This window comes from Dryobates pubescens, chromosome 34 (genome assembly GCF_014839835.1).
Source record: "Dryobates pubescens isolate bDryPub1 chromosome 34, bDryPub1.pri, whole genome shotgun sequence".
Taxonomy (NCBI): Eukaryota; Metazoa; Chordata; class Aves; order Piciformes; family Picidae; genus Dryobates; species Dryobates pubescens.
In genome coordinates, this window is record NC_071645.1 from 8462679 (window position 1) to 8490429 (window position 27751).

A 27751-nucleotide genomic window follows, 5' to 3' on the forward strand; every position below is an offset into this window, starting at 1 on the left:
GCTGCCCCTGCTCCCCCCTGCCCTGATCTCAAACCTTCAAAGCAGCTCAGAAATGCCTCCAAGCCCCCCAAGGGCAGCAGGCGCCTGCTCTGCCCACCCCCCCCGTGCAGCAGGAACAAGACAAAGCTCTGGGCTCAGCCTCCCCGGGGGGAGCCGGCGTCGCCTCGGCCAGGACGGAGGAACCCAGGGCGAGAGCTTTCTCCTGGGGACCGGAACCGCTCCCCAGCAGTGGCTCCTCGGCGCCGCCCGTCCCTGCCCCTGCTCTGCGCCCCGGGAGGGAGGAGGTGGGGCTGGGGGAAGCAACTTCTGCCGCGGGGCGAGGCCGGCTCTAGGCCTTCATCAGCGCGGCCACCACGGCCTTGGCGTTGAGGCTGCGCAGGTCGCAGTAGGTCTGCCCGGTGCCCACGAAGACGATCGGCTTGCTCGTGATGTAGGTCATGGAGATGGCAGCACCCACCTGCGGAGCAGGGCACACGGCCCCCCTCAGCGGGCGGACCCCGCGGCCACGCCGACACCCCCCGGCCGCAACGACCCCCCCCCGGCCACGCCGACACCCCCAGCCGCAACGACCCCCCCCCGGCCACGCCAACACCCCCCAGCCACACTGATCCCCCCCAGCCACGCTGGCACCCCCAGCCACAACGACCCCCCCCCGGCCACGCTGACACCCCCCAGCCGCAACGACCCCCCCCGGCCACACTGACACCCCCCGGCCGCAACGACCCCCCCCCGGCCACGCTGACACCCCCAGCCGCAACGACCCCCCCTGGCCACACTGACACCCCCCCGGCCACACCGACCCCCCCCCGGCCACGCCGACACCCCCGGCCGCAACGACCCCCCCCCCGGCCACGCCGACACCCCCCAGCCACACCGATCCCCCCCTGCCACACTGACACCCCCCAGCCACACCGATCCCCCCCTGCCACGCTGACACCCCCCAGCCGCACCGACACCCCCCCAGCCACGCTGACACCCCCCAGCCACACCAACCCCCCCCCGGCCACGCTGACACCCCCCAGCCACACCAACCCCCCCCCGGCCACGCTGACACCCCCCAGCCGCACCGACACCCCCCCAGCCACGCTGACACCCCCCAGCCACACCAACCCCCCCCCGGCCACGCTGACACCCCCCAGCCACACCGACCCCCCCCCGGCCACGCTGGCACCCCCAGCCACACCGACCCCCCCCCGGCCACGCCGACACCCCCCAGCCGCACTGATCCCCCCCCCGGCCACACTGACACCCCCCGGCCACGCTGACACCCCCAGCCACACCGACCCCCCCCCCGGCCACGCTGACACCCCCCCCGGCCACGCCGACACCCCCCAGCCGCACTGATCCCCCCCCCGGCCACGCTGACACCCCCCGGCCACACTGACCCCCCAGCCGCACCGACCCCCCCCAGCCACGCTGACACCCCCCCCGGCCACGCCGACACCCCCCAGCCGCACCGACCCCCCCCGGCCACGCTGGCACCCCCCGGCCACGCTGACACCCCCAGCCGCACCGACCCCCCCTGGCCACGCTGACACCCCCCAGCTGCAACGACCCCCCCCCGGCCACACTGACACCCCCCAGCCGCACCGACCCCCCCCGGCCACGCTGGCACCCCCCAGCCACACCGACCCCCCCCCGGCCACGCTGACACCCCCAGCCACACCGACCCCCCCCGGCCACGCTTGACACCCCCCAGCCACACTGACCCCCCCCGGCCACGCTGACACCCCCCAGCCACACCGACCCCCCCCTGGCCACGCTGACACCCCCCAGCCGCACCGACCCCCCCCGGCCACGCCGACACCCCCCCAGCCACGCTGACACCCCCCAGCCACGCCGACACCCCCCAGCCACGCCGACACCCCCCAGCCACGCCGACCCCCCCCGGCCACGCCGACCCCCCCCGGCCACGCCGACCCCCCCCCGGCCACGCCGACCCCCCCAGCCGCAACGACCCCCCCCGGCCACGCTGACACCCCCCAGCCACACCGATCCCCCCCAGCCACACTGACACCCCCCAGCCGCACCGACCCCCCCCCCGGCCATGCTGACACCCCCCAGCCGCACCGACCCCCCCCCGGCCATGCTGACACCCCCCAGCCACACCGACCCCCCCCCGGCCACGCTGACACCCCCCAGCCACACCGACCCCCCCCGGCCACGCTTGACACCCCCCAGCCACACTGACCCCCCCCGGCCACGCTGACACCCCCCAGCCACACTGACCCCCCCCGGCCACGCTGACACCCCCCAGCCACACCGACCCCCCCCTGGCCACGCTGACACCCCCCAGCCGCACCGACCCCCCCCGGCCACGCCGACACCCCCCCCGCCACGCTGACACCCCCCAGCCACGCCGACACCCCCCAGCCACGCCGACACCCCCCAGCCACGCCGACCCCCCCCGGCCACGCCGACCCCCCCCGGCCACGCCGACCCCCCCCGGCCACGCCGACCCCCCCAGCCGCAACGACCCCCCCCGGCCACGCTGACACCCCCCAGCCACACCGATCCCCCCCAGCCACACTGACACCCCCCAGCCGCACCGACCCCCCCCCGGCCATGCTGACACCCCCCAGCCGCACCGACCCCCCCCCGGCCATGCTGACACCCCCCAGCCGCACCGACCCCCCCCCCCGGCCACACTGACACCCCCCAGCCACACCGACCCCCCCCCAGCCACACCGACCCCCCCCAGCCACACTGACACACCTCAGCCATGCGGACCCCCGCAGCCATGCCGACACCCCCAGCCACACCGACCCCCCCCAGCCACACCGACCCCCACCCCAGCCACAGACACCCCCCAGCCACGCCGACCCCCCCCCAGCCACACCGACACCCCTCAGCTACAGACACCCCCAGCCACACCGACCCCACCCCCCAGCCACACCAACCCCCCCCAGCCACATGGACCCCCCTGGCCTCACTGATACCCCTCAGCCACAGACACCCCCAGCCGCACCGACCCCCCCAGGCCACACAGACACCCCTCAACCACACGGACCCCACCACAGCCACACGGACACCCCCCAGCCGCACCGACACCCCTCAGCCACGGACACCCCTCAGCCACGGACACCCCCCAGCCAGGGACACCCAGGCCGGGCATGGCAGCGCCCCAGGCCCCGGCAGCGCCCCAGGCCCCGGCAGGCTCCCCCCGGGGCTCCTCACCTTGTCGTCGATGGTGTCGAACTTGGTGAGGACGATGCCGTCGATGAGCCGCGGGGTCTGGGCCATGGAGTGATCAGCCAAGGCCTTGTTGAACTTCACCTGAGGGAGACAATGGATCCCAGGGACAGTTGTGGTGCTGCCACTGGCCAGGTGGAGAAGCATGGAAGGGGTTGGGTTGGAAGGGACCTCGAAGCTCATCCAGTTCCAAGCCCCTGCCGTGGGCAGGGACACCTCCCGCTGGCCCAGGTTGCTCAGGGCCTCATCCAGCCTGGCCTGGGACACCTCCAGGCTTGGAGCCTCCACACCTTCCCTGGGCAACCTGTTCCAGTGTCAGCACCCTTGGGGGGAAGAATTTCTTCCTAATGTTCAATCTCAATCCAGCTTCTTCCACTTTGATGCCACCAGCCCTGGGCTGTCACTCCATGCCTTTGTCCAAAGTCCCTCCCCAGCTCTCCTGGAGTCTCCTTCAAACCCTGGAAGGTGTCCCTGGAGCCTTCTCCTCAGCAGGCTGCCCAAGGCCAACTCTCTCCCCTCTCAAGCTCCCTCTTTGCCTTCCCAACCATCCCCCCGTGGCCTGGCCCAGCAGGCCCTGCTCCAACCTCTGTGCCCAGCTTGCTTCAGGTGCTGAGAGGCCACCAGAAGGTGTCCCTGGAGCCTTCTCCTCAGCAGGCTGCCCAAGGCCAACTCTCTCCCCTCTCAAGCTCCCTCTTTGCCTTCCCAACCATCCCCCCTTGGCCTGGCCCAGCAGGCCCTGCTCCAACCTCTGTCCCCAGCTTGCTTCAGGTGCTGGGAGGCCACCAGAAGGTGTCCCTGGAGCCTTCTCCTCTGCAGGCTGCCCAAGGCCAACTCTCTCAGCCTGGCTCCCAGCAGAGGGCTTCCAGCACTGCTGTGGCCTCCTCTGGCCCTGCTGCCCCAGCTGCCTGCCTGTGCCGTGGGCTCCAGAGCTGCCCCAGCCCTGCAGGGGGAATCTCAGCAGCTGGAACCCACAAACCCAACAGAACTGAGGCTCCCCCTCCCCATACCCTCCAGGCCCCCTGGGCTGGGTGCTCACCAGCTGGTCCACAGCCTCGTTCCCCACCAGCGCTTCCCCCACGAAGAGCACCAGGTCCGGGGCGTTGACGGCGATGAGCTTGGCCAGCGCGGCCATCAGGGGAGCGTTGTCCTGCATGCGGCCAGCGGTGTCCACCAGCACCACCTCGAAGCCCTGGTTGCGAGCTGGGCAGGCACAGGGGCACAGAGTGTTAGGGGCTGGAAGGGACCCCGAGAGATCATCCAGACCAACCCAACCCCTGCCTGAGCAGGACCTAGAGCAGGTCACACAGCAACACACCCAGGTGGAGCTTGAGCATCTCCAGAGACAGCTCCACAGCCCCCCCAGGCAGCCTGCTCCAGGCCTCTGTCACCCTCACAGGGAAATAATTCTTCTTCCTGTTCCCATGGCACTTCCTCTGCCTCAGCTTCCACCACTGCCCCTTATGCTGGCATTGGATCAGAGGATGTCAGAGGTTGGAAGGGACCCAAAGGGATCTTCCAGTCCAAGCCCCTGCCAGAGCAGCAGCACAAAGTCCAGCCCAGGTCACCCAGGAACACATCCAGCCAAGGATGGGAAGGCTCCAGGGAAGGAGACTCCACAACCTCTCTGGGCAGCCTGCTCCAGGCCTCTGGGAGCCTCCCAGGGCAGAAGTTCCTCCTCCTGCTGAGCTGCAACCTCCTGGGCTGCAGTTTCCATCCCTTGCTCCTTGGCCTATGCCAGGGTGCAGCTGAGCAGAGCCTGGCCCTGTGCCCTCCCTCCTGACCCCCAGCCCTCAGCTCTTGAGAGACATTGCTCAGATCCCTCTCAGCCTTCTCCTCTGCAGCCTGAGCAGCCCCAGGGCCCTCAGCCTCTCCTCACCTACTCATCCTTGTAGCCCTCCACTGGACTCTCTCCCTGTCCCTCTTAAACTGGAGAGCCCCAAACTGAATGCAGCACCCAGCAGAGCCTGGCTCCAGCCCCTGGGCACTCGCCCTGTAGATACTGACACACGGAGGCAGCATGAGGCAAGCAGCTCCCCCTGGCCGGTGCAGCCCAGCCCCCGCCCCGGCCCCCACCCACCGTAGGCGATGGCCTCCATGGCGATGCCGGCGGCGTCCTTGCCGTAGCCCTTCTCGTAGAGCTGCACCATGGTCCTGCCGCCGTGGCTCTGCGGCGGGTGCAGGGCCAGCAGGCGCCGCGTGTGTGTGCGCAGCTGCTCCACCGCCCCCGCCCGGAAGGTGTCGCAGGCTGCGATCAGCACACTGAAGCCATTCTCGATCAGCCAGAAGGAGATCTGCAGGGGCCAGGGAGAGCAGGGAACTGCCAGGGCTGGAAGGGACCTCGAGGCTCAGCCAGCCCCAGCCCCCTGCCATGGGCAGGGACACCTCACACCGCAGCAGGTTGCTCACAGCCACCTCCAGCCTGGCTGCAAACACCTCCAGGCAGGAGGCTTCCACCACCTCCCTGGGCAGCCTGTGCCAGGCTCTCACCACCCTCCTGGGCAACAACTTCTTCCTCACAGCCAACCTCAACCTCCCCACTTCCAGTTCTGCTCCATCCCCCAGGGATCCAACACAGAACTTGTTTGCTGCCTTTGGGTTCTCCTGCAGATCACAGGATCACCTGCTGGGAAGAGGCCTCAGGATCACTGAGTCCAACCATCCCCTAACCTCTCCTGCACACAGCTCTCAGTTTGGCTTTGAAACACCTCCAGGGATGGGGACTCCGCCACCTCCCTGGGCAGCCTGGGCCAGTCTCTCACCACCCTCACAGAATCAGCCAGGCTGGAAGAGGCCTCCAAGATCACCAAGTCCAACCAATCAGCCAACCCTAACCAGAGCATGGCACTGAGTGCCTCGCCCAGGCTTTGCTTAAACACCTCCAGGGACACAGACCCCATCCCCTCCCTGGGCAGCACATCCCAGGGGCAATCTCTCTGTCTGGGAAGAGCTTCTCACTCAGACCAAGCCTAAACCTCCCCCTGGCGCAGCTTGAGGCTGTGTCCTCCTGTTCTGCTGCTGGTGGGGGAAGAACTTCTTCCCAACATCCCATCTGAGCCTCCCCACCTCCAGTTTGGCTTCGCTGCCCCGCGGCGCCGTGCCCCACGCCCTCGGCAGCCCCGGCCCGGGGCAGGGCCCGCACCTTGGCCAGGTTGGTGGACTTGCCGACGCCGTTGACACCGCAGAAGGTGACGACGTAGGGCCGGCGGCGCCGCCGCGCCTCCAGCACGTCGCGCAGCACGTCCACGCGGCGCTGCGGCTGCAGGATCTGCACCAGGGCCTCCTGCAGGGCCTGCTTCACCGTCGAGGTCACCGCTGGGGAGGAGCGGAGGGAAGCGCTTGGGGGGCGCCCCGGCAGCCCGGGCCGCAGGCAGGGGGGCAGCGGGGGGGCACTTACTGGTGAAGGTTCCCATGACCTTCCCTTCCAGCTTCTTGGCCACCGACTCGCAGAGCTGCAGCGCGATCTCCGCTGCCACGTTCTTGGCTTCGGGGGGCAGGGGGCGGGGGTTACCCAGCAGCAGCCGGGCAGGGAGGAGTCACCGTGCAGGACCCCCACCCGACCAGGCCCTCGGCCCCATGTGGATGGACGAGCCCAGAGCTGAGGCAGGAACCCACCGCAGCTCCTCTGGGCAAGAGCAGCTCGAACCACGGCTGCCCCCCCACCCCCTGGCTGCACCCCCACCCCCCGGCTGCCCTTCCACCTGCCACTGCCCCCCACCCCCTGGCTGCCCCCCCACCCCCTGGCTGCACCCCCACCCCCTGGCTGCACCCCCACCCCCCGGCTGCCCTTCCCACCTGCCGCTGCCCCCCGCAACCGCCACTGCCCCCCACCCCCTGGCTGCACCCCCACCCCCCGGCTGCCCCCCCACCCCCTGGCTGCACCCCCACCCCCCGGCTGCACCCCCACCCCCCGGCTGCCCTCCCATCTGCCGCTGCCCCCCACAACCACCACTGCCCCCCACCCCCTGGCTGCACCCCCACCCCCCAGCTGCACCCCCACCCCCTGGCTGCCCTCCCACCCCCTGCTGCCCCCCACAACTGCCACTGCCCCCCACCCCCTGGCTGCACCCCACCCCCCGGCTGCACCCCCACCTGCCGCTGCCCCCCACAACCGCCACTGCCCCCCACCCCCTGGCTGCACCCCCACCCCCCGGCTGTCCCCCACCCGCCGCTGCCCCCCGCAACCGCCACTGCCCCCCACCCCCTGGCTGCACCCCCACCCCCCGCTGCCCCCCACCCCCCGGCTGCCCCCCACCCGCCGCTGCCCCCCACCCCCTGGCTGCACCCCCACCCCCCGGCTGCCCTCCCACCTGCCGCTGCCCCCCGCAACCGCCACTGCCCTCCACCCCCTGGCTGCACCCCACCCCCCGGCTGCACCCCCACCCCCCGCTGCCCCCCCCAACCGCCACTGCCCCCCACGCCCTGGCTGCACCCCCACCCCCCGGCTGCCCCCCACCCCCTGGCTGCACTCCCACCCCCCAGCTGCCCTCCCACCTGCCACTGCCCCCCACCCCCTGGCTGCCCTTCCCACCTGCCGCTGCCCCCCGCAACCGCCACTGCCCCCCACCCCCTGGCTGCACCCCCACCCCCCGCTGCCCCCCGCAACCGCCACTGCCCCCCACAACCGCCACTGCCCCCCACCCCCTGGCTGCACCCCCACCCCCCGCTGCCCCCCGCAACCGCCACTGCCCCCCACCCCCTGGCTGCACCCCCACCCCCCGCTGCCCCCCACAACCGCCACTGCCCCCCGCAACCGCCACTGCCCCCCACGCCCTGGCTGCACCCCCACCCCCCGCTGCCCCCCGCAACCGCCACTGCCCCCAACCCCCTGGCTGCACCCCCACCCCCCGCTGCCCCCCACAACCGCCACTGCCCCCAACCCCCTGGCTGCACCCCCACCCCCCGCAACCACCACTGCCCCCCCACCCCCCGCTGCCCCCCGCAACCGCCACTGCCCCCCACAATCACCACTGCCCCCCCACCCCCTGGCTGCCCTTCCACCTGCCGCTGCCCCCCGCAACCACCACTGCCCCCCCACCCCCTGGTGCCCCCCGCAACCGCCACTGCCCCCCCATCCCCTGGCTGCACCCCCACCCCCTGGCTGCCCCACATGATTGCTGCTGCCCCCCCACCCCCCGGCTGCCCCCCCAACTGCCACTGCCCCCTGACCTCTTGGCTGCCATCCACCTGCCATTACTCCCCCACCCCCAGCTGCCTCCCCTACCCCAGGCCCTGCTCCAGGAGCCCCCTCAAGCCAAGCAGCTCAGAGCAGAGCCAGACCTACCAATCAAGTGATCCTTCATCTTCTCCAGAACGGGGTCCATGTCCTCCCTGGTCAAGCTCTTGGAGCCCACCAGGCCCTTCAGCATGCCAAACATGCCCCCCAGGCCCCCTCCCTTCTTTGCACTGTGGAGAAGCAGAGCAGCTACCTTCAGGCAGGAGAAGCCAGATGCAGTCAGAGCCCACCACAAGCCCAGTTTGTCCCAGCCATGTTACTGGTTAGACTGGAAGGAGAGCCCCAGGAGAGACAGGAAGGAGCTGCAGGAGCCTCTAACCTGGGCTTGGAAGGGTTCTGAGCGACCTTCTCCTCCTCAGCTTCATCCTCACTCTCATACTCCAGGTCGTAGAGGCGGCCGGGCTCCCGGTTCTGATCCCCCAGCGCCTGGCAGGGGGCAAAAAGTCACAGCCTGGGAGTCAGCTGGAGAAAGTATCCTGCACAGGCCACTGCCAGGCAGCACCTGAGCCAGCTGTGGAGCCCAGGCCCTGCCCAGCTGCTGCCAGAGGCAAGGGCCCAGGCGGCCGTGGGCTCCCACTCACGGTGGCGCGGTCGAAGTCCTCGGCCGGCGCGGCCTCGGCGCTGCCGTTGGTGGCAGAGTTGCTGTAATCCAGAACTTTGGCATTGGAGTTGCCCAGGTCCCACACCCTGGGCTTCTTCCCCTTCTCCTTCTGGGCCTCAGGCTTGGGAGATTTGCTGAAACAGAAGAGCAGGAGCAGGCTCTGCTCAGTGCAGGGAAGCCACAGCCATGGCCACAGCCCCTTGGGAGCTGGCAGTGAGCAGCACAGACTGCAGAAGGCAGAAACTGAGGTGATGGTGAGAGCTGAGTCTGCCTGCTCTGAGCTTGGAGCCCTTGCCTAAAGCCAGGTGTTGGTGTCCCTTGGCAGCCCAGAGAGCTGGAGGAGAGGAACAGCATGGAGCTGCAGCAGGGCAAGGGCAGGATCCTGGCCCTGGGCAGGAACAACCTCCTGCAGCAGCACAGGGCAGGGGGAAGCTGCTGGCAAGCAGCTGCAAGCAGAAGCAGCTGGCAGTGCTGGGGGCCAAGGAGTTGGCCAGCAGCAGCAAGGTGGCCTGGGGGCCAAGAAGGCCAAGGCTGTGCTGGGGGCATGGAGAAGAGTGTGGGCAGCAGCAGGGCAAGGGAGGTTGTGCTGCCCCTCTGCCCTGCCCTGCTGAGGCCACCTCTGGAGCCCTGGGGGCAGTTGTGTGCTGCCCAGGGGCAGAGGGCCAGAGAAGTGCTGGAGAGAGGGCAGGGGAGGCTGGGAAGCTGCTGAGGGGCCTGGAGCAGCTCTGGCAGGAGCCAAGGCTGAGAGCCCTGGGGCTGAGAGCCTGCAGCAGAGCAGCCCCAGAGCAATGCTCAGCAATGCTCAGCAAGAGCTGAAGGGCCCCTGGGGGGCAAGAGGCTGGGGCCAGCCTCTGCTGAGTGGTGCCCAGGGCCAGGCCAAGGGGCAGTGGGCAGAGAGTGGAGCCCAGGAGGTTGGAGGGGAAGAGGAGGAGAAAGTTGTTTGTTGGGAGGCTGCTGGAGGCCTGGAGCAGGCTGCCCAGAGAGGTTGTGGAGTGTCCTGGTGTGGAGAGCTTCCAACCCCCCCTGGGCACTGTGCCCCTGGGCAGGCTGCTGGGGGTGCCCTGCTGGGGCAGGGCCTGGGCTGGCTGTTTTCCAGCCCCCACCCTGCTGGGCTTCTGTCAAAAGCAGATTTGGACTCTCCAAGGCCCAAGTTGGGTTTCTGGGTCTGCCAGGGCAGGGATCAAGCTCTGGTACCCCTCCAGGACCTTCTTCCCAGCACACAAGGATATAAGTGAAGGGAAAGCACAGTGCAGGTCTGCCTGTCCCTGGGGGTCACCAGAAGGAGAGTCAGCCATGGCTGAGGGGCAGCAGGAGGAGCAGCTCTGGGGGGGTGGCTGTGGGTACCTGGATTTCTCCGCAGCCTTCTTGTGCCTCCTGAAGAACTCCTCCCGGTTCTTCTGCAGGATTTCATCCTTGGTCAGCTCCTCCTTGTCCCCAGCTGCTGGGGGCTGCTTCTCACCTGCAGAGGCCTTCCCAGGGGCTGCGACAGCCTCAGCTCCTGAGAGAGAGAGAGGCCCCAGGTGAGCCCAGAGCAGGGCCTGGCTGCTGGGGACAGCGCCGGCCGGGCCCCGGGACACCTCCTGTGCCCCCTCCCCACACCCACCCTCCTTCCTGGAGCCTTTGCTCTTCTTGCTCCTGGCCTTCTCCTTTGGTTTCTCCCCTCGGGTCTCTATCATACACTTGACAGTCTTCTGCGACTTCAGAGACTGCTCAAACGTCTTCATCACCGTGGGGGGTCGCACTCTGCTGCTCTCCTCCGCGGCCCTGGGGGGAGGGCAGCCCTCAGCCTCGGCCGCCGCCGGGCCGGGGGGGAGGGGCGGCGGCGGGGCGGGGCGGCGGCGGGGCGGGGCCGGTACCGGAGGAGGCGCAGGAAGTCCTCCCTGAAGTCGAAGGTGCCCTGCAGCAGCCCCAGGGCTCCCTTCTGCTGGAACTCCGTGCGGTACTTGTCGCGGAACTCCCTGTGCACGTCGTCGATCAGCTTGTCCACGTAGGTCAGCGTCAGGATCTTCTGGAAGCCCACCTGCAAGGCAGGGCGGGCTGGGGGCGGGCTGGGGGGGAGGGCTGGGGGGGCAGGGCCTGGCAGGTGAGGAAGGGAAAAGCTTCCCCGGCAGGGGGCAGAGGAAAAGCTTCCTCCCCTCAAAGGGCAGAGGAAAAGCTTCCCCCCGCAAAGGGACAGAGGAGAAGCTTCCCCCCCAGGCAGGGAGCAACAGAGGAAGAGCTTCCCCCCCAGGCAGGGGGCAACAGAGGAAGAGCTTCCCCCCCAGGCAGGGGGCAACAGAGGAAGAGCTTCCCCCCCAGGCAGGGGGCAACAGAGCAAGAGCTTCCCCCCCAGGCAGGGGGCAACAGAGCAAGAGCTTCCCCCCCAGGCAGGGGGCAACAGAGCAAGAGCTTCCCCCCCAGGCAGGGGGCAACAGAGCAAGAGCTTCCCCCCCAGGCAGGGGGCAACAGAGCAAGAGCTTCCCCCCCAGGCAGGGGGCAACAGAGCAAGAGCTTCCCCCCCAGGCAGGGGGCAACAGAGCAAGAGCTTCCCCCCCAGGCAGGGGGCAACAGAGCAAGAGCTTCCCCCCCAGGCAGGGGGCAACAGAGCAAGAGCTTCCCCCCCAGGCAGGGGGCAACAGAGCAAGAGCTTCCCCCCCAGGCAGGGGGCAACAGAGCAAGAGCTTCCCCCCCAGGCAGGGGGCAACAGAGCAAGAGCTTCCCCCCCAGGCAGGGGGCAACAGAGCAAGAGCTTCCCCCCCAGGCAGGGGGCAGAGGAAGAGCTTCCCCCTGGGCTCAGGACCTCCTCTCTAACCTGCAGCTCTCTACCTTCAGCAGCCCTCAGGCTGTTTCCATCCCCACTCCCCTTTCAAATCCTCTTCACAAGGAGAACCAAACCTGTCCCAGCTGCAGCAGTGACAAACAAAGGCAGGTGGCAGCCAAGCCAGGAAGGGCCAGGATGGCTCTGCCCTTATCTCTGGGGCTGTGTGGGGTCAGAGATAAGAAAGGGGAGAGCAGGAAAATGGTCCCTAAAGGAACAGGGATGGAGGTGGGCTGGGAGGGAAAAAAACCCCAGCTGCTGGGCAGGCCCAGAGGGTGGTGGGGAAGGGAGTTAGATCTACTGGAGCTGCTCACAGTGGGGGTCCCCAGGGCTCAGTGCTGGGCCCAGGGCTCTCCAAGGGCTCCATCGATGACCTGGGTGAGGGCATCGAGGCTGCCTCAGGAGCATGCAGGGGGCACCGAGCTGGGTGGCTGTGTTGAGCTGCTGCAGGGTTGGAGGCTCTGCAGAGGGACCTGGGCAGGCTGCAGGGAGCAGCCAAGGCCAAGGGCATGAGGCTCAACAAGGCCAAGGGCTGGGTCCTGCCCTTGGCTCACCACAACCCCAGCAAGGCTCCAGGCTGGGGGCAGAGGGGCTGCAAAGGGCCCAGCAGCAAAGGCCCTGGGGGTGCTGGGTGCCAGCAGCTGCAGAGGAGCCAGGGGGTGCCCAGCTGGGCAAGAAGGCCACCAGCAGCCTGGCCTGCAGCAGCAATGCTGTGGGCAGCAGGAGCAGGGCAGGGATTGTGCCCCTGGGCTGGGCACTGCTGAGGCCACCCCTGGAGTGCTGCCTTCAGCTCTGGGCTGCTGGCTCCCAGCAGCACCTTGAGAGGCTGCAGCAGGGCCAGGGAAGGGCAAGGAAGCTGGGGAAGGGTCTGGGGAAGAGGGCTGGGGAGGAGCAGCTGAGGGAGCTGGGGGTGGTGAGGCTGGAGCAGAGGAGGCTGAGGGAGACCTCCTTGCTCTCTGCAGCTCCCTGCAAGGAGGCTGGAGCCAGCTGGGGCTTGGGCTCTGCTCCCAAGGAACAAGGCACAGGACAAGAGGCAATGGCCTCAGGCTGCCCCAGGGGAGGTTCAAGTTGGACATGAAAAGCAACTTCTTCACTGAAAGGGTTCTCAAAGACTGACTGGCCTAGGGAGGTGGCTGAATGCCCATCCCTGAGACACTGGGAGGCCACAGGGATGTGGAGCTGTGGGACATGGAGTTGGCAGTTAGAGAAGGGTTGGACTGGGTGAGCTCCAAGAGCTTTTCCAATCAACTCCACGATGCTAATGAGATTTAATCCTGCCACAGATGGCTAAGTCAGTCCCTACCACCACTGAGAGACACCAAGAGACACCCACCCACCACAGCCCACCAGCCTGGCTGCACCAGGGTCAGCCCTCAGCCCCCGAGCCCAGCTCTGCACCACCCTACCCCCACCAGCCAGCGTCCTGGCGAGGGCAGAGCCAGCCCCACCTCACCCACGCTGGGAGCTGCTGGCACAGGTAGGAAGAAACCAAGGTGCCAAGCCAAAGCCTCTGGAGGTCACAGAGGCCCTGCTGCTGCTCCTCTTCCCAGGTGCAGGCAGCACAGCCTCTGTGCCACGTCGCCCTCCGCTCCCCGGGAGGCTGCCGAGAGCCTCGGCCCCTGGCAGGGCACCAGGCAGGCTCCTGCCCACCCAACCCACGCATGAAGAGCCCATTCCTGGGGGTCAGCCTCCCCCACTCTGTGCCTGTGGGGGCTGGGGGAGGTCACTCACCACAAACACCAGCTCAAACTGGTTGTCCAGCTTGTACTTGAGCGTGAGGGCTTCATGGGTGAAGGAGTTGTTGCCACCCCGCTCCTAAGGGAGAGAAGCCATCAGCAGGGGGGGTGCCAGCAGCAACAACCAACCCCCCACTCCCATCCAGTCACTCCCCTCTCCCCCAAAAAGCAGTCCAGCACCCCTTATAGGAGCTCAAGCCCACCCCACAGGGCAGGTGGTCCCATCCTGCCTCTCCAAAATGGGTCAGTTCCTCCCCCCATGTCTCCCTGCCCCCCCCAGCAGATGGTCCCCTCCATCCTCTGCCCCCCCAGGCAGGTGGTCCCCACCACCCCCTCTTCCTCAGGCAGATGGTGCTGACTGCTCCCTCCTCAACTAGATGGCTCTAACTGCCCCCCAGCTCTGACAGCCTGTCCCAGCCACCTACCCCCCCCAGGGGAATGGTTCCACAGCCCCACAGGGATGGACCCAACTGCTCCTCCCTACCTCAGCTGCGTGCCTGTCAGCCCCAGCAGGCAGATGTTCCCAGCTGCCTCCCCTACCTCAGGCAGATGGTCTGGCCTGTCGCTTCCTCCCCAGCCAGATGTTCCCAGCTGCCCCCGTTCCCAAGTGCCCTCGTTCCCAGACAGATGTTGCCAACCGCCCTCCCTCCCCAGATGTTCCAAGCTGCCCTCGTTCCCAGATGTTCCCACCTACCCTCGTTCCCAGACAGATGTTCCAAACTACTCCCTCTTCCCAGACAGATGTTCCCAAATATCCCCGTTCCCAATGTTTCCAACTACCTCCGATCCCAGACAGCTGTTCCCAGCTGCGCCCCCCGCCTCAGACAGATGGTCCTGCCCAGATCCCCCCACCAGATGGTCCTGCCCGTTCCTCCCTCCCCAAGCAGACGATGCCAACCGCCCCCTCCCCCCGCCAGGCGTTCCGGGGCATCCCCAATTCCCAGACAGATGAGTCCAGCTGCCCTCCCCCAGCCCCCAGGCAGCCGGTCTGCCTGTGTCCCCCCCTCCCTCAGGCCGCCGGTCCCGGCCGCCCCGCCCGCACCTGGAGGAGGACGGAGCGGATGAGGGCGTTGACGGGCGCGGTGGCGGCGGCGGCAGGCCCGCGGACGCCCTGGAAGCACCAGAGGACGAGGCCGCCCTTGCTGAAGATAGTGAAGAAGTCGAGCATGGCGGCGGCGGCGCCGGGCCCGGCTCCGCGCACACGTCGCACTGCCCCCAGCGCTTCCGCCGGAAGTCGCCGCCCATTGGCCGAGGGGGCGGAAGAGGGGCGGGGCGGCGGCGGGCGAATGGGGACGCGGGGCAGGTTATGAGAGATGGGGAGGGGAGAGGGCGGGGGGGGAGAGGAGGGGGCGGGGGGGGAGAGGAGGGGGCGGGGGGGGAGAGGAGGGGGCGGGGGGGGGAGAGGAGGGGGAGGGGGAGGCGGCGGCTGGGTCCAGTGGAGGCCCTCAGGGGTTGGTGCTGGGAGCAGAGCTGTGCAGGATCTTCATCAGAGACCTGGCTGAGGGCACAGAGGGCACTGCCAGGCAGGTTGCTGGTGACACCAAACTGGGAGCAGTGGGGACAGCCCTCAGGCTGTGCTGCCATTCAGCCAGGCCTGCACAGGCTGCAGAGCTGGGGGGGAGAAAGGGAAGGGAATCCAACAAGGGCAGGGGAGAGTCTGGCAGCTGGGGAAGGACAACCACATGGAGCAGGAGAGGTTGGGGACTGAGCTGCTGGAGAGCAGTGCAGGGGAAAGGTGGTCAGAGGGATGCCCCTGAGCCAGCAGTGTGCCCTGGTGGGCAAGAATTGGCCTTCTTGGCATCCTGGGCTGCAGGAGAAGGGCTGTGGGGAGTGGGTCAGAGAGGTTCTCCTGCCCCTCTGCTCTGCCCTGCTGAGGCCACAGCTGGAACCTTGTGTCCAGCTCTGAGCCCCTCAGCTCCAGCAGGACCTCAGGGAATTGTTTGAGAGAGTCCAGGGCAGAGGCACAGAGCTGCTGCAGGCAGTGGAACCTCTCCTGTGAGCACAGCTGAGGCAGCTGGGGCTGGGAGCTGGGAGCAGAGCAGCCTGAGGGCTGCCCTCAGTGCTGGGGATCAAGCTGTGCAGGGCTGGAGCCAGGCTCTGCTCAGGGCTGGCCAAGCACAGCACAAGGGGCACTGGGGGCAAGCTGGAGCAGAGGAGGTGCCAGGGGCACAGGAGGGAAACTTTGTCCCTGTGAGGCTGCCAGAGCCTGGGGCAGGCTGCCCAGAGAGGTTGTGGAGTCTGCTCTGGAGCCTTTCCAACCTCCTGGATGTGTTCTGTGAGCCCTGCCCTGGGTGCCCTGCTCTGGCAGGGCTTGGGCTGGGGGAGCTCCAGAGGTCCCTTCCAGCCCCTCCCACGCAGCGGGTCCGCGAGTGGGCGTGGTCACGACCGGGGGTGGGTGTGGCCAGACATCCGGGGACGTGTCCAGGCCTCTGGGGGCGTGTCCAGGCCTCTGGGGGCGTGTCCAGGCCTCTGGGGGCGTGTCCAGGCCTCTGGGGGCGTGTCCAGCCGCGGCATGCTGCGCCCGGGGCACGTTCGGAGCCTTCTCGGGAGGGCCAGAGCCGGGGTCCCCCCGGGGGGCTCCCTATGGGGGTCCCTGCCCCCTCGGGGGGCTCCTGGCCGGGCCCTCCGCGCCTCAGTCCCGCTCCGCGCCGACATCTTCCGCGGTGAGAGGCGGAGTGGGGGTTCCTCGGAGCCCCCGGGCGGGGGTTGGGGGTCACCGGGGGTCCTTGGAGGGCGAGAGGGATTTTTGGGGTACTAGGGGGGGTTCTGTGGGGATTTGGGGGTCACGGGGGGCGGTGGAGGATACGGGAAAGAATTGGAGGGGTGCTGTGGGAATTCTGGGGGTCGCTGCGGGGCGAGGGCACTGTTGGAGGGGTCCCGGGGAGATGGGGGTCCGGCGGGATCGGGGGGGTTACGGCGAGAACTGGGGGTGCCGAGGGCAATGGGAGGGTGGTCTGGGGGTGCTGGGGGAATCGGGGGGGGATCTCTGAGGATCTGGGGTCATGGGGGGTGTTGGAGGGCACTGGGGGGAATTGGGGGAGGGGGGCTGTGGGAATCTGGGGGGGTCACTGTGGGAGTTGGGGGGTCTTGAGGGGAATTGAAAGGGGATCTGTGGGGGTCCAGGGGGAACTGGGGGATTCTGGAGGGAAGTAGGGGGGACTTGAGGGGGGTCAGTGGGTGGATTTGGGGTGCAATGGGGGTGCCTGTGAGGATTTGGGGGGGTCCCAGGGGGCATTTGGAGGTCCCAGGGGGTCATGTGCGTGGGGGTGCCTATGGGGATTTGTGGGGGGGGTCATGGGGGTTATTGAGGGGAGTCACTGGGGGACCCAGAGGGGGAATGAGGCTTTCTGTGAGGATTTGGGGGGTCACAGGGAACGTTGGGGGTCACCATGGGAAAGGGGGCATGGGTGGGAATGAGGAGAGGGTGTATGGATGGGGGGGAGGGGGTCGTAGAGGGTTCCAGAGGCGCTGGAGTGGGTCCCTGGGAAGTGGGGGAGTTCTCAGAGGGGAATCGGGGGTGGGGCAGAGGGGTGCCCTGGGGAGCCGGGGGGGGAGGGTGGGCTGAGGGTCCTTGAGAGTACTGGGGAGGGTCCAGGGGAAACTGGAGCAGGGGTCAGGGAAGTCCCAGGGGTCTGGGGGTTCATGTCCCAGGGCCCAGAGGGAGATCTTGGGGGCACCCAGGAGGGACTGGTGGTGATCCCAGAGGCCCTGGAGGAGTCCCAGAGATTCCTGGGGGATTCCAGAGGACTTGGGGGGGGGTCCTGGGAGGGCTCCCAGAGAGGCACGGGGAAGGCACTGGGAGAACTGGAGCCAAACCAGGGGTCACAGAGGATGCTGGGGAGCCCTCAGTGGTGACTGGGGAGGTCCTGAGGGATCCTGCTGGGGGGGGCTGCCAGGCCTGGGAGGGAGCAGCGCTGGCAGCCCCCCACCCCCACCCCCCCTCAGTATCCCCCCAGAGCTGGGACAGGGTCTGGAGCCAAACCAGGGGTCACAGAGGATGCTGGGGAGCCCTCAGTGGTGACTGGGGAGGTCCTGAGGGATCCTGCTGGGGGGGGCTGCCAGGCCTGGGAGGGAGCAGCGCTGGCAGCCCCCCACCCCCACTCCCCCTCAATATCCCCCCAGAGCTGGGACAGGGTCTGGAGCCAAACCAGGGGTCACAGAGGATGCTGGGGAGCCCTCAATGGTGACTGGGGAGGTCCTGAGGGATCCTGCTGGGGGGGGCTGCCAGGCCTGGGAGGGAGCAGCGCTGGCAGCCCCCCACCCCCCCTCAATATCCCCCCAGAGCTGGGACAGGGTCTGGAGCCAAACCAGGGGTCACAGAGGATGCTGGGGAGCCCTCAGTGTGGGGAGCCCTCAGTGGTGACTGGGGAGGTCCTGAGGGATCCTGCTGGGGGGGGCTGCCAGGCCTGGGAGGGAGCAGCGCTGGCAGCCCCCCCGCCCCCCAATATCCCCCCAGAGCTGGGACAGGGTCTGGAGCGCCTGGGTCAGACCCTGAAGGATCAGATGCCGGCGTTGAAGCCGGGGGGCTGGGGGGACTGGACGCCCCCGGGGGGCTCCCCAGGCCCCCACCCCCCCGAGGAAGCCGACGTGGTGGTGGTGGGGGGCGGCGTGCTGGGCTGGTCCGTGGCGTACTGGCTGAAGGCGCTGGAGGGGCAGCGGCACGGCATGAGGGTGCTGGTGGTGGAGAGGGACCCCACGGTGAGAGACCCCCGCGCCGGGCCGGGCCGGGCCGCCGCCCCGGGGGGCTGCCCCTGCCGGCAGCCCGGCTGACGCTGGGGAGGGGGCTCCGCTCCCGCAGTACTCGCAGGCCTCCACGGTGCTGTCGGCGGGGGGCATCCGGCAGCAGTTCTCGCTGCCAGAGAACATCCGCATGTCGCGATTCGCCGCCGCCTTCCTGCGCCGCATCGACGTCAGTGCCGCTCGCCGGGGGGCGCCGGGGGCTCGCCCGCGCCGGGGGGCGCCGGCCCCGCTCACCGCCGTGCCCCTTCCCCCCCCCCCCCCAGGAGTACCTCGGGGTGCCCAACGAGCCCCCCATCGACATCCAGTTCCAGCCCTCGGGGTACCTCTTCCTGGCCCCCACGGAAGCTGCTGCCAGGCTGGAGGCCACCGTCCGGCTCCAGAGGTGGGGGACGCGCAGAGCCCCCCCGCTCGGGGTGGGGTGGTTTGGCGCGGGGGGGAGGGGAGGGTCTCAACCTGACCCTCCCTCTGCCTGCTGCTGTCCCCAGGGAGGAAGGGGCACAAGTGGCACTGCTGTCCCCAGCCCAGCTGAAGGAGAGGTTCCCCTGGATCAACACGGAGGGGGTGGCTGTGGCCTCCTATGGTATGGGGGTGGTGTGGGGACCCCCCCTCAGCACTCACCCCCATCCAACCCTTCATCCCTATCCTCATCCCCATTCTCAGTCTCCTCCCCATCATTATTGCCACCCTCATCTTCATCCCTGTTACCCACCTCATCTTCATCCCCATGCTTCTCCTCCTCCTCCCCCCATTCTCCTCTTCATTCCCATCTCCCCCTCCATCTTCATCCCTGTCCTCCTTCTCCTCCCCATCCTCATCCTTCTGCCTCATCCCCATCCCTGTTCCCTTCTTCACTCCCATCTCCACCCTCCTCATCCTCCTCGCCCCCATCTCCATCCACATCCTCAGTCCCATTTTCATCCTCCTCCCACCCCCCGTGGGTGACTCCTGGCTGCCAGCTGTGCTCTGGGGGGAGGCTCTGGGGGGCTGCTCTGGGGGGAGGCTCTGGGGGGGCTGCTCTGGGGGTAGGCTCTGGGGGTGACTCTCTGCTCGCCCCCAGGTCTGGAGGATGAAGGTTGGTTCGATCCCTGGACCCTGCTCAACGCCTTCCGCCGCAAAGCCACCTCCCTGGGGGTCCACAGCTGCTGCGGGGAGGTGCGAGGTGAGGAGGGGGCAGGTACCCCGCTGTGGCCCCCACCCCACAGCCCCCAGGGCCCCCCAGCTCACCCCCCCTGAAGGCTTTGTCACCTCAGCCAGGGACGTGCCGCCGGGGGGACCGCCGCCGACGTCCGCACGCATCAAATACATCCACGTGAGCGCTCGCCTGGCCCCCACCCCGGGGGGGGGGGGGTCCCCACGAGTGCCCCTGACCCCCCCAGGGTCCTCTGTGTGTCCCCCCCCAGATCCACACGCGGGACAGCCTGGAGTACCAGCCCGTGGCTTGCTCCATCGTGGTGAACGCCGCGGGCGCCTGGGCCGGGCAGCTGCTGGAGCAGGCAGGGCTGCCCCGGGAGCTGCGGCAGCCCCCCCTGCCCATCCAGCCCAGGAAGAGGTGAGCGGGGGGGTGGGGCTGTCACGGGCTGGGGGGCACATCCCAGCACCCACCATCTGTCCTCAAGGCTGGGGGTGAGCCCCTCGGTGCTGGGTTTGGGGTGCCACAGTGTGGGGGGGGCACATCCTGGCACCCACCAACCCTCCCTCAGGCTGAGGGAACCCCTCGGTGCTGAGTTTGGGGTGCCACAGTGTGGGGGGGCACATCCTGCAGCCACCAACCCTCCCTCAGGCTGGGGGAACCCCTCAGTGCTGGGCTTGGGGTGCCACAATGTGGGGGGCACATCCTGGCACCCACCAACCCTCCCTCAGGCTGAGGGAACCCCTCAGTGCTGAGTTTGGGGTGCCACAGTGTGGGGGGGCACATCCTGGCACCCACCAACCCTCCATCAGGCTGGGGGAACCCCTTGGTGCTGGGTTTGGGGTGCCACAGTGTGGGGGGGCACATCCTGGCACCCACCAACCCTCCATCAGGCTGGGGGAACCTGTCAGTGTCTGGTTTTGGGGTGCCATAGTTGGAGGGGGTCACATCCTAGCACCCATCTCTCATCTTCAGGGCTGGAGGGGTGAACCCCTTGGTGCTTTGGTTCAGCTGGGGTCCCCCCAACAGCTTCAGGGCTGGAGGGGTGAACCCCTGGATGCTTTGGTTCAGCTGGGGTCCCCCCAACAGCTTCAGGGCTGGAGGGGTGAACCCCTGGATGCTTTGGTTCAGCTGGGGTCCCCCCAACAGCTTCAGGGCTGGAGGGATGAACCCCTTGGTGCTTTGGTTCAGCTGGGGGCACCCCAACAGCTTCAGGGCTGGAGGGGTGAACCCCTTGGTGCTTTGGTTCAGCTGGGGTCCCCCCAACAGCTTCAGGGCTGGAGGGGTGAACCCCTTGATGCTTTGGTTTAGCTGGGGGGGTCCCCAACAGCTTCCACACAGCGCTCAGGAAATGGCAGAGCTGTGAGTGGGGACGGGCCAGCAGTGCCACCTGGGCACAAGGGCAGACCTGGGCCTGCTTGGCAGCATGGGAGGCAAAGTGCCTTGGCAGGCAGCCTTGGAGGTGCAGGGAGTGCAGGGAGGTTGGACCTTGCTCAGGGGAAGTCCAAAAGGCAGAGGGACAGGTCCCATGTGCCTGGAGCTGAGCTGGCAGGGAAGGGCCTGGCTGGGCACAGAGCTTTGGCTGTGCTTGGGGGGCAAAGGACAGCTTGTGAGAGCAGCCCTGCAGGGAAGGCCTTGGGGGTGCTGGGGGGGAGCAGCTGGGCAGGAGCCAGCAATGGGCACTGGCAGCACAGGAGGCCAAGGGCAGCCTGGGCTGCATCCAGAGCAGTGTGGCCAGAGCTGGAGAGAGGATCCTGCCCCTCTGCTCTGCTCTGGGAAGACCTCACCTGCAGGGCTGGGGCCAGCTCTGGAGCCCTCAACACCAGAGGGACCTGGAGCTGCTGGAGAGGCTCCAGAGGAGGCCACAAAGATGATCAGAGGCTGCAGCAGCTCTGCTGTGGGCACAGGCTGAGGGAGCTGGGGCTGTGCAGCCTGCAGAGGAGAAGGCTCCAGGCAGACCTCAGAGCAACCTCCCAGTACCTGAAGGGCTCCAGCAGAGCTGGGGAGGGACTGTTCAGAAGAGGCAATGGGGGAAGAAGGGGATAGGACCAGGGGCAATGGCTTGGAACTGGAGCAGGGCAGAGTTAGGTTGGACACCAGGAGAAAGTTCTGCACAGGGAGGATGGGGAGACCCTGGGACAGGCTGCCCAGGGAGGTGCTTGAGGCTTCATCCCTGGAGACACTCAAGGTCAGGCTCAACAAGGCTCAGAGCAGCCTGCTGCAGTTAGAGATGTCCCTGCTCCCTGCAGGGGCTTGGATTAGGTGAGCTTAGAGTTGACCTTGGCTGACAGTGCCTGAAGATGAGCCAGGGGGTGCCCAGCTGGGCAAGAAGGCCACCAGCAGCCTGGCCTGCAGCAGCAATGCTGTGGGCAGCAGGAGCAGGGCAGGGATTGTGCCCCTGGGCTGGGCACTGCTGAGGCCACCCCTGGAGTGCTGCCTTCAGCTATGGGCTGCTGGCTCCCAGCAGCACCTTGAGAGGCTGCAGCAGGGCCAGGGAAGGGCAAGGAAGCTGGGGAAGGGTCTGGGGAAGAGGGCTGGGGAGGAGCAGCTGAGGGAGCTGGGGGTCCCTGGAGGGGTTCAAGAGGGGATTGGACGTGGCACTTGGTGCCATGGCCTAGTCATGAGGTCTGTGGTGCCAGGTTGGACTTGATGATCTTTGAGGTCTCTTCCAACCTTGGTGATTCTGTGAGACTGTGTTCAGCCTGGAGCAGAGGAGGCTGAGGGAGACCTCCTTGCTCTCTGCAGCTCCCTGCAAGGAGGCTGGAGCCAGGTGGGGCTTGGGCTCTGCTCCCAAGGAACAGGACAAGAGGCAATGGCCTGAGATAGTGCCAGGGGAGGCTTAGGTAGGGCTGCCCCCCTTGCTGCTTTGTTTTGAGGGGGTCACAGCTGGGGGTGTCACATCCCAGCACCCACCTCCAGTGTGACACCCAGCCCTTCAGTGCCATTTTTCAGTGGGCACAACCCCCCCATCCCTATTCCCCTCCATTTAGCAGAGTGTGTGTGTGGGGGGGGGGTGCACCCTTCCCCTTACACGTTTTGGGGGTGCCCCCTGGGACCCCCCCAGGTATGTGTTCTCCTGGCACTGCCCCGACGGCCCCGGCCTCTCCTGCCCCTTCCTCATCGACACCTCCGGAGCCTATTTCCGCCGGGAGGGCATCGCTGGCAACTACATCGGTGGCATGAGCCCCACTGAGGTGAGCCCCCAGGGGGGTCCCCTGCCTTATTTACCCCCAAAATGTATCATTTAATCCCCCTAATTTATTACTTAACCCCTCTCAATGTATTATCTCCCTCCTCATGCATTACTTAACCCTTCCAACGTCATTTACCCCCTCCCTGATTTACTGTTTCACCCCCGAGTGATTATTTAACCCTTTCAGTTTATCCCTTAACCCCTTCATCTATTAAACCTCTTCATTACTTATCCCCTTCAATTACTATTTGACCCTTCCAGTTTATTAGTTAACCCCTTTAGTAGTTAACCTCTTAATTATTTAACTCCTTTATTAACTCCTTTATTATTCAACCCCCACTCATTATTGGACTCTTTCAGTTTAACCCCTTAATTATTCAACCCTTCATTACTTAACCCCTTAATTATTCAACCCCCTTAATCATTTAACCCTTCATTACTTAACTCCTTAATTATTTAACCCTTCATTACTTAACCCCTAATTATTCAACACCCTTAATCATTTAACCCTTCATTACTTAACTCCTTAATTATTTAACCCTTCATTACTTAACCCCTAATTATTCAACCCCCTTAATCATTTAACCCTTCATTACTTAACTCCTTAATTATTCAACCCCCTCAATTATTTAACCCTTCATTACTTAACCCCTTAATTATTCAACCCCTTAATTAACCCATCATTCCGTAACCCCTTAATTATTCAACCTTAATTATTCAATCCTTCATTACTTACCCCTTAATTATTTAACCCCTCATTACTTAAACCCCTAATTATTCAACACCCTTAATCATTTAACCCTTCATTACTTAACCCCTAATTATTCAACCCCCTTAATTATTTGACCCTTCATTACTTTACTCCTTAATTATTCAACCCCCTCAATTATTTAACCCTTCATTACTTAACCCCTTAATTATTCAACCCCTTAATTAACCCATCATTCCGTAACCCCTTAATTATTCAACCTTAATTATTCAATCCTTCATTACTTACCCCTTAATTATTTAACCCCTCATTACTTAAACCCCTAATTATTCAACACCCTTAATCATTTAACCCTTCATTACTTAACCCCTAATTATTCAACCCCCTTAATTATTTGACCCTTCATTACTTTACTCCTTAATTATTCAACCTCCTTAATCATTTAACCCTTCATTACTTAACCCCTAATTATTCAACGCCCTTAATCATTTAACCCTTCATTACTTAACCCCTAATTATTCAACCCCCTTAATTATTTGACCCTTCATTACTTTACTCCTTAATTATTCAACCTCCTTAATCATTTAACCCTTCATTACTTAACCCCTAATTATTCAACGCCCTTAATCATTTAACCCTTCATTACTTTACCCCTTAATTATTCAACCCCCTTAATTATTTAACCCTTCATTACTTTACCCCTTAATTATTCAACCCCCTTAATTATTCAATCCTTCATTACTTACCCCTTAATCATTTAACCCTTCATTACTTAACCCCCTAATTATTCAACACCCTTAATCATTTAACCCTTCATTACTTTACCCCTTAATTATTTAACCCTTCATTACTTAACCCCTAATTATTCAACCCCCTTAATCACTTAACCCTTCATTACTTAATTGCTTCATTATTCAACCCCCTTAATCATTTAACCCTTCATTACTTAACCCCTAATTACTCAATCCCCTTAATCATTTAACTCTTCATTAATTCCTTAATTATTCACCCCCCTTAATTATTTAACCCCTCATTACTTAACCCCCTAATTATTCAACCCCCTTAATTATTCAACCCTTCATTACTTAACCCTTTAATTATTCAACCCCCTCAATTACTACTTGACCCTTTCAGTTTGTTATTTAACCCCTTATTATTTAACCTCCAAGCATTAAACTCTTTCAGCTTATTAATCTAACCCATTAATTATGTAACCCCCCAATTACTGACCCTTCCAGTTTATTATTTAACCCCTTTACTATTTAACCCCTTTACTATTTAACCCCTTTATTAACCCCCAACTCATTAATTCACCCTTTCAGTTTATTACTTATCCCCTGAATTTATTTAACCCCCCCAAATCATTAATCCTCTCATTATTTAACCCCTTATCATTTGAGCCCCCCAGTTACTATTTGACCCTTCGAGTTTATTACTGAACCCCCAATCCCTATCTGACCCTTTCAACTTATCTGACCCTTTCAATTTATTCAACCCCTTATTATTTAACCTCTCAACTACTTAACCCTTTCAGTTTATTAACACCCCCCAGCAATTTCACCCTTTATTGACCTCTTTATTACCTAACCTCCTTGAGTATTTAACCCTTCCAGTTTATTAGCCCCCAATAATTAGACCCTTTATTCACCTCTCAATTATTTCACCCTTCATTATTTCCCCCCTCCCAAATTATTATTCAACCCTTTCAGTTTATTACTTAACCTCTTATTTAACCCTTTATTATTCCACCCCTTATTATTTAACCCCCCCCCCCCCCCCAAATCATTATTTGAGCCTTTCAGTTTATTGCTTGACCCCTGGATTTATTACTTGACCCCTTCATTTTTTACCCCTTAATGTACCATTTACCCCTCCAATCACCATCTGACCCTTTCACTTTATCACTGAACCCCCTGGTTTATCACTGAACCCCTTGATTTATCACTGAACCCCTTGATTTATCACTGAACCCCTTGATTTATTACTGAACCCCCTGATTTATCACTTAAACCCCTGATTTATTACTTAACCCCTTATTATTTTGCCCCTTAATTTATTATTCCCCCCCCCAAATCATTATTTGAGCCTTCCAGTTAATTGTTTATCCCAATTTATTACTTGACCCCCTTATTATTTAACCCCTTACTCTTTAACCTCTTATTTACCCCTCAAAATCACTCTTTGACCCTTTCAGTTCATTACTTAACAGCTTATTATTTAACCCATTATTTTACCCCTTAATTTACTTATTTACCCCTCCAACCACTCTTTGACCTTTCCAGTTCATTACTTAACCCCTCATTATTTAACCCTTTATTATTTTGCCCCCCCCCAAATCACTATTTGACCCTTTCAGTTTATTACTGAGCCCCTCATTACTTGACCCCTTGATTTATTACTTAGCCCCTTAATTACTTTACTCCTTATTATATTATCCCTTCAGTTATTATTTATACCCCAAAATCACTATTTGAGCCTTTCAGTTTATTAGTTGACCCCTTAATTTATTAGGTGACCCCTTATTAGTTGACCCCTTATTATTTCTCCCCTTCATTTATATATTTACACCCCTCCCAAATCATTACTGGGGTCACCCTTATCAGTTGACCCCTTGATTTATTACTTGACCCCTTGATTTATTACTTGACCCCTTGATTAGTTGACCCCTTGATTAGTTTACCCCTTATTAGTTGACCCCTTGATTTATTAGTTGACCCCTTATTAGTTGACCCCTTATTAGTTGACCCCTTGATTACTTGACCCCTTGATTAGTTGACCCCTTATTAGTTGACCCCTTGATTTATTACTTAACCCCTTGATTAGTTGACCCCTTGATTAGTTGACCCCTTATTACTTGACCCCTTGATTTATTACTTGACCCCTTATTAGTTGACCCCTTATTAGTTGACCCCTTATTAGTTGACCCCTTATTAGTTGACCCCTTGATTTATTAGTTCACCCCTTGATTTATTAGTTGACCCCTTGATTAGTTGACCCCTTATTAGTTGACCCCTTATTAGTTGACCCCTTGATTTATTAGTTGTCCCCTTATTAGTTGACCCCTTTATTAGTTGACCCCTTATTACTTGACCCCTTATTACTTGACCCCTTGATTTATTAGTTCACCCCTTGATTTATTAGTTCACCCCTTGATTTATTAGTTGACCCCTTATTAGTTGACCCCTTATTAGTTGACCCCTTATTAGTTCACCCCTTGATTTATTAGTTCACCCCTTGATTTATTAGTTGACCCCTTATTAGTTGACCCCTTATTAGTTGACCCCTTGATTTATTACTTGACCCCTTATTAGTTGACCCCTTGATTTATTAGTTCACCCCTTGATTTATTAGTTGACCCCTTATTAGTTGACCCCTTATTAGTTGACCCCTTGATTTATTAGTTGACCCCTTATTAGTTGACCCCTTATTATTTCACCCCTTATTACTTAACTCCTTACTATTTCTCCCCTTCATTTACATATTTCCCCCCTCCCAAATCATTGCTGTGACCCTTTCAGTGTATTCCTTAACCCCTTCATTGATAGGCAGTATGAGTAATAGGTGATTTATAGGCAATTAAGTAGGAGGTAGTTGATAGGTAATTAATGTATCATAAATACAAGTACTATTAATGTATTCCTTAGCCCCTTATTATTGCATCCCTTATTATTTAACCCTTTCTTTGGTTGTTTAAAAACAACCTCCCCTTCCAACTCCTCATCCGAGCCCCTCCCAACCCTGCCCCCCAGGACGAGGAGCCAGACCCCGGCGACCTCTCTGTGGACCACAGCTTCTTCCCGGAGCGGCTGTGGCCGCTGCTGGCCGCCCGGGTCCCAGCCTTCGCCGCCCTGCGGCCCCGCAGCTCCTGGGCGGGCTACTACGACTACAACTGCTTCGACCAGAACGGGGTGCTGGGCCCGCACCCCCGGCTGGAGAACTTCTTCGTGGCCGCGGGGTTCAGCGGGCACGGCCTGCAGCACGCCCCCGCCGCCGGCCGGGCGCTGGCCGAGCTGCTGCTGCGCGGCCGCTACGAGAGCCTGGACCTGGCGCGGCTGGGCTGCCAGCGCCTGCTCGACGGCAGCCGCCTGCGGGAGGACGGCGTCGTCTGACCGCCCGCACCGCCCGCACCGCCCGCACCGCCCGCACCGCCCGCACCGCCCGCACCGCCGCGCTCTCACCGGGGACACCGCCGGGAGGAGGCGCGGGGGGACTGCTGGGGGGCTGGGACACACCATGGGGGGGACTGGGACTGCCGGGGGGCTGGGACACACCATGGGGGGGACTGGGACTGCTGGGGGGCTGGGACACACCATGGGGGGGACTGGGACTGCCGGGGGGCTGGGACTGCTGGGGGGCTGGGGCACACCATGGGGGGGACTGGGACTGCTAGGGGGCTGGGACACACCATGGGGGGGACTGGG

General features: G+C 63.1%; 2 protein-coding genes across 2 annotated transcripts; one reads left to right on the top strand and one right to left on the bottom strand.

Annotated features, from left to right (window-relative positions):
* Positions 1–314: 314 nt before the first annotated feature.
* On the bottom strand, positions 315–14793 carry SRPRA (SRP receptor subunit alpha). The gene is made up of 14 exons (XM_054176052.1): positions 14602–14793; positions 13555–13638; positions 10883–11046; positions 10630–10790; positions 10371–10524; positions 9007–9160; positions 8745–8851; positions 8474–8595; positions 6587–6673; positions 6332–6504; positions 5270–5483; positions 4229–4392; positions 3178–3276; positions 315–457 (listed from the first exon to the last, which is right to left on the bottom strand). Exons 1-14 carry the CDS (start codon positions 14725–14727, stop codon positions 329–331), a joined length of 1938 nt encoding a protein of 645 aa, XP_054032027.1. The 5' UTR covers positions 14728–14793; the 3' UTR covers positions 315–328.
* FOXRED1 (FAD dependent oxidoreductase domain containing 1) lies at positions 14726–27439 on the top strand. The gene is made up of 11 exons (XM_054176014.1): positions 14726–14862; positions 16065–16222; positions 18016–18257; positions 18358–18468; positions 18563–18681; positions 18785–18879; positions 19357–19458; positions 19535–19608; positions 19700–19848; positions 22493–22622; positions 27080–27439. Exons 1-11 carry the CDS (start codon positions 14726–14728, stop codon positions 27437–27439), a joined length of 1677 nt encoding a protein of 558 aa, XP_054031989.1.
* Positions 27440–27751: the final 312 nt, after the last annotated feature.